At 32.0% G+C, this 5,784-nt stretch overlaps 1 protein-coding gene across 1 annotated transcript; it reads right to left on the bottom strand.

Moving 5' to 3' along the window:
* Positions 1 to 631: 631 nt before the first annotated feature.
* On the bottom strand, positions 632 to 5,558 carry LOC105359016 (odorant receptor 82a-like). The gene is made up of 8 exons (XM_011495491.1): positions 5,536 to 5,558; positions 3,838 to 4,063; positions 3,695 to 3,774; positions 2,949 to 3,374; positions 2,648 to 2,747; positions 2,456 to 2,551; positions 1,059 to 1,217; positions 632 to 637 (listed from the first exon to the last, which is right to left on the bottom strand). Exons 1-8 carry the CDS (start codon positions 5,556 to 5,558, stop codon positions 632 to 634), a joined length of 1,116 nt encoding a protein of 371 aa, XP_011493793.1.
* Between the last annotated feature and the right edge of the window lie 226 nt (positions 5,559 to 5,784).

The raw sequence follows: 5,784 nt of genomic DNA, 5'->3' as shown, positions 1-5,784 counted from the left end.
TTAGAATTTACTAATAAATAGAAACTTAATAGAAGCTTAAATCTGCTATTTAATATATTGTAAATGAAAATGTTCTATCATATTAAATGATAAAAATATTAGATATTGTCTATTTGTGATTGTGCAGTGTTGTTAATTTACTAAAATATTAAATTTACATGCAAATGGCATTTTATTGCCCACGTAAGAATACAATTAAATGTAATACGTTTATAAATAACAATATTCAATAATTAATCCTCCGCTTTATCCGAGTACAATTTCTTTTCTTCGAATAATAGTTTTATTTCACTACTTTAATCAAATTTTCTTTCCTTTATATCAATCTGCTCTTTATCACTTTCAAAGAGCATAGGAAGAAAAGAAAAATTCGCATACATGTGAAGTACGAAAGCTTAAATAACGATAAAACAATCGATGCTCCAAACATCATTCAGACAGATCAAGTTTTTTATTTAATCATAATCATCATAATACAATCAAGATGTTTCGTTATTTGTTCACAACAATAAATCTACAAAAATTATATGCTATAAAAAGTAACAGTGTGATCAATTATTTTTACGTATACTTACATATTTGTTTCTATACACACTTTTCCCCTTTCTTCGAGTGCATTGAATCTCGTTGTTCACAACTAAAATCATATAAAAAGATAATATTAATTTATCTAATAACGAAGACTAGTCATGAGTAGCTAGAATTTAATAAAAAATCGTATAACAAATAAAATATTTACCCTTTTTTTTCACTTAATTATATTCATTGATAATGTCAAAGATATTTTTATTATAATCTAATTATAAATATTCAAAGATTAATTATTAAACTTGCATATTGAGTGGTGCATATATAATCTTGTTATAAATATCACATATATTGTATTGTAACAAATACTTTGTTATTGCAAAATAAATGAATATTTTTATTGTGAGAGTTTACAAAGTATGAAGAAAAACGAAATGGCACTCGTTACCATCTGAAAGTAATTTTATTCTTTATTATATAATATACTGTATTATTGTATATATTAAAATATTGAAATTTATTATACATACTTCGCCAAAACATTCTAACGACAAGTTGATATATCCTCCCGCTCTCAATTGCACAGGATTTTGTGATTTTAATATCACTATTTGTATTATTTTTGATAATTTCATATTTCTTTCAAACATCGATGGTACGATAAACGTACTTTTTATTAAACGTTTACTCTGAATAATAAATATATTTATTACTTAAATTTCATTATTTTATTAAATATAAGTATGCTATATGTGAGTAGATATACTCATTCAAATCTATTAATAAATCATCAATAATTGATTTGCTATAAACTAACCATAAACAAAGTCAATTTTACATCACTGAAACAAAACAATGGGACATATAGGTAAAAATAACTAATAATTTGGATGTTAATTAAATAAAATTCTTATAATAACATTCATTATAAAAAAAAAAAAAAATAAAACTTTGTATTATGTGTTGTTGTTATTATTATTACTATTTCCATGATATCATTGTGATATTTTACTTTATATATTCAAAACACATGCACATAGTATGATAACATTTACGTAAGAAAATTATATTATTGATATATATATATATATATATATATATATATATATATATATATATGAATAAAAATTTAATGTAAAAAATGTATATTTTGATAATGCAGTTTGTGACAAATGTTTTAGGCGGAATCAATGAAGAAAGTACAATGTTACCAAATAATAGAATAGAGAGCAATAACAAATTTAATTCTTTTACGTATTTAATTACTCTAGACATTTAAAATATTTTAAATCATATATCTTAGCTAGTTTTTTACTCAATTTTCTAAACTCACAGAGAACCCTATTAAATGTTATATTGCTTTTTAAACTGCAATAATAATGGCCGTAAAACTATCCTTCAAATGATTATATTGTCGACAAATACTTATATAATTAGCAAACAAAAAATTGCAAACATTCTTAGAGAATCTTCGGTAAGAACATATATCGTCAACTAATGAAGAATCTTGACTTTTCAAATGCATTTATCGTCCTGTTTGTTTTAGTGAACATGTGAAGTATATAGAAATAACACGACCCAAGCTAAAATAATAAGACTAATAATTCAGCATTAAAAATCCAAGAGAATATGATACGAAGTGTAAAAATATAAATCGCGCGGATATTCATTGCATACAAAGGTCTTTCTTGCTTACAAAAAAGCCATCCGTCAGCCGACGAAAATAATGAACTTTTTGCTTAGTCAATATTTGTCTTGTTCTCACTATAACATTTGACGCGATTGCTCGAACATACTCCCTCGTTGGCGACGATCTTTTTAATGAATGCAGAATGCCAAAGAAAGCGAGAAGAGAGATTGAGTGAGGAAGAAGGGGTGGAAGAAACGAATGTCCACGAAACATTGAAAACATAACGCGCGAACTTACTTCGGACCTGAGGATCTCGGATATCCAGTGACAGGAGAAAAGTTGGAGAGTTTGTAGGCCAACGACGGGCAGCAGCTGGAAATTGTTCTGATTGTCCTAGCATTGTTGGGTGAGTTTATTAATTGGGGCCCTTCCTAAGGTCCTCCTTCCACGTCAACAAGGACTACGGAAAGTTCGACATGCTCTACTTACCGTGATTATCGCGTACAAGAGTATCGACAAGTTGTAGGTGCTGCTGAGCAACTGGACCATAAAAAACGACTCCGTTATCTTGCTTATGTCCTTGCAAAATCTAGACAGAGACAAATTGCGTGTAAAGATATTGGAATGGCGATCGGTGGAATTTAACTCACTTGAACAATCTTTTCATATTTAATATACGCTTAGCTACAGTACCACAACGTAAGTAAAGTGTCATTATTTCCCTTCGCAAATCCTACAAACATGCGTCTCTTCCACTTGTCCTTCCACTGATACCTATGCATCGCAATACCTGTCAATCATCTGATGATACGCTATACACGTGATGACATCCTCGATGGCCTCGTCAGCTCTACGAAGTCTATCCTGCTTTTGCATCTCTTCGAATCGACTGCAGAGCATTTTGAAATGAGCAGCAGCCGTCATGATGAAATAGGGCGGAGCCATGTCGAAGCCTGCAACGACCAAAGTGTAGCCGAAAGAAGTTATTATCTGGACGATAAACATTATCTCGTAGGACGGCGAGTCCTGCAGGTCCAGGGCAAAGGAGTAGGGAAGCTCACGTCGAACGGCTGCGCTCGTGTCGTTGGTCGTACCGTGGAATTGGGTGATCGTAATGCACATAGCGGACCAGCTGAAATTGAATCCCAAGTAGCAAATGGATATTGTCCCAATTGTCCGGACGAAACCCCTAAGATGTTTGGTGAGAAAGAGACAGCTGCATTAATAGACAAATGGCAACGATATTGCTTCTATTATCCCGTCTGGTCTACGAAAATTGCACGGCTGCAGAGATTTCGCGCGCGGAGAAAACAAAATTTCGAATAAAACGCGCGCGGATGATCGTTAATGGACAATAATGGTCTTTGGTCGACTTTCAAAATCATTGGTTTCAAAAGCATTGGTGTTAGCATCAGGGAAGAATATTAGGACAAACGGGAGCTTGCAAGGGATTTTGAAAAGGTTGCTTTTAGTACGTGGGTGCCGGCATTCCAATTCGAATCGCTTAAATACAAGACTTTCGCCTCTCCATTGTACCTTATTATTGGCTTTTCGGCCTCCTGCAACTTTCCCCAGAGCTTTTCTGACTCTACCAATAAAGTGGCAATATTGCTTCGCTTAAAGCATAACAAAACGTATCGCAAGTATAAGCCACTCAGTCCAATGCAACCGGCTATTACTTCGAAATTCATTATTCGTCTGTACGCGTTCATGAGAGCCGTGGATATGTACATGCATATGATGAATACGATGCTAAAGTGTGCGTAAATGATGATGGTCGTGGTTCCTATGGAGTTTATGCTTCGGCTCTCGAACGCCAGCAAACCGGCAATTTTCATTAACAATATATTGATCTTGTTTACACTTTCAAAGGATAACTTCGATCTTTTACGCTTCATGTCGCACCTGCAACATAGTATTCGGCACATTAACATTTGCCACTACGCAGACGCACAATTGCGCTATAAAGTGGGGAAAAACTAAACAAAAAAACAAAACAAAACAAAACAAAAATAAAAAGAAAAACAGAATGGACATTTCTTCGAATATGGCTGAGTTTATGTGTAAAAAAAAAAAAAAAAAAAAAAAAATGACAAAGCGCACTTCGATCGATAAAATCACAAATTTCAGTGCCTTAAAACTCAAATGATTTATAAATACTCTTACGGTAGTTTAAAATTTGTGCATATTTTCTTTATCTTGTATTAGCTCGTTGTCCATACTGTTTTCTAATTTTTCAACTAGTCTGGATCATTTTTTCATATAACAAAAATATAGAGTATCCTTAGCTCAAAAAATAGAAGAAATATAAAGAAAGAGAGAAATGCTTCAAAATCCATACGTACTTCCTATGGCGCTTGCTACGAAGGATTAAGGAAGGAGCTTTGATGTCCGCTAGCATTTTGAAGAAGGACGAGAAATCTGCGTTTTGTTTTTGGAAAATTTAATAACCAATTAGACACTCGCACAATACCTACTTTTCTCGATCTATTCACAACTGATCATCCCTCGGCAAACTCTTCTTCCTCGTTTCGGGCAGAAGACGCAAATTACGTACTCAGTCAGTAATTACGGAATCTGCCCGAATTTGCCGGAAACTGCCGGATGGGATAATCGAAGTGAGGGAAGTTGATGAGGCTGAGTTTGTATCGAGTGAAAGTTGATGTTTTACTGACTTTTCCTTTAAAGATTTGAAGGGCAACGAGCAAACAGGACAAAAGGGCGTAGCTTATTATTATACACGTTACTTATACTTTATTTTTATTTCCTCTCCTTATTAGTATCGCTATATTAGAAACTATATAAATATTTGTAAATATTTGTAGATAAAATGTTTGTAAAAATATTAGGCGATGAGATGCGCCGTCGATAAAATGACGTGTTTGCTGAATCAAGTGATTTTTGCAGGTGGACTGTCTGAAACAGAACTGAAGTTAATAAATAGATTTGGTTGTAATGTTGAATTTATCGACATTGTCCTTAAAAGAAAAAAAAAGATTTTTAAATTAGATAATTTATAAAAGATTTTGGCATTGACAAAATAATAGTGGTGAATTAAATTTTCAATGTTAATAATAAGATTAATTTGAATATGCAAATCAGAAGACATATTCATGTAATTAAGGACTAAAATTTTATATTAAATTAGACGATATAAAATTTCATATTCATCAGTTAGATAATTTTGTATAAATTTATAAAATGGAATTTGAAAAAGCTATTTTTAAAAAATGGCCTTAAAATTTTACTCATATATAAACTATTCTATAAAGATGAAAATTTTATTATTAAATTTAAAATCATTAACTGCTATGGGCGGATAAATAAATTTTCTCACTTCTCATATCCTCTATCTATATTTTCAATTTATTATTTACCATAGATCATCGATATCCTTCATCTTATTTATCGTATCTTCTCCGACTCCTCAAGTGACTCCACTTCAATGCCTAAGTAATATGGTAAAATAAACCCAATTTTGTGTGTGCGTGCGCGCGCGCGCGCGCGTGTATTACGATGAAAGTATTTGATGTATTGAATCATTGAGCATAGGAAAAACCTCGGGTTTGCTTTGAATGGTGTAGTTTAATAATTCAATCTTCCCAATAATTAAAAGCCTATAAATT

Source organism: Ceratosolen solmsi, unplaced genomic scaffold (assembly GCF_000503995.2).
Source record: "Ceratosolen solmsi marchali unplaced genomic scaffold, CerSol_1.0 scaffold1, whole genome shotgun sequence".
Classification (NCBI taxonomy): Eukaryota; Metazoa; Arthropoda; class Insecta; order Hymenoptera; family Agaonidae; genus Ceratosolen; species Ceratosolen solmsi.
This window is presented reverse-complemented; position numbering and strand designations above follow the sequence as displayed.

Coding starts and splice junctions, on each gene's coding strand:
- LOC105359016 (XM_011495491.1), bottom strand. CDS start 5,558: ATGAAGGATATCGATGATCTATG. Junction 2,748..2,948: donor TATCATCAGATGATTGACAG/GTATTGCGATGC, acceptor GTCTCTGTCTAG/ATTTTGCAAGGACATAAGCA. Junction 1,218..2,455: donor CCGAGATCCTCAGGTCCGAA/GTAAGTTCGCGC, acceptor TTTATTATTCAG/AGTAAACGTTTAATAAAAAG.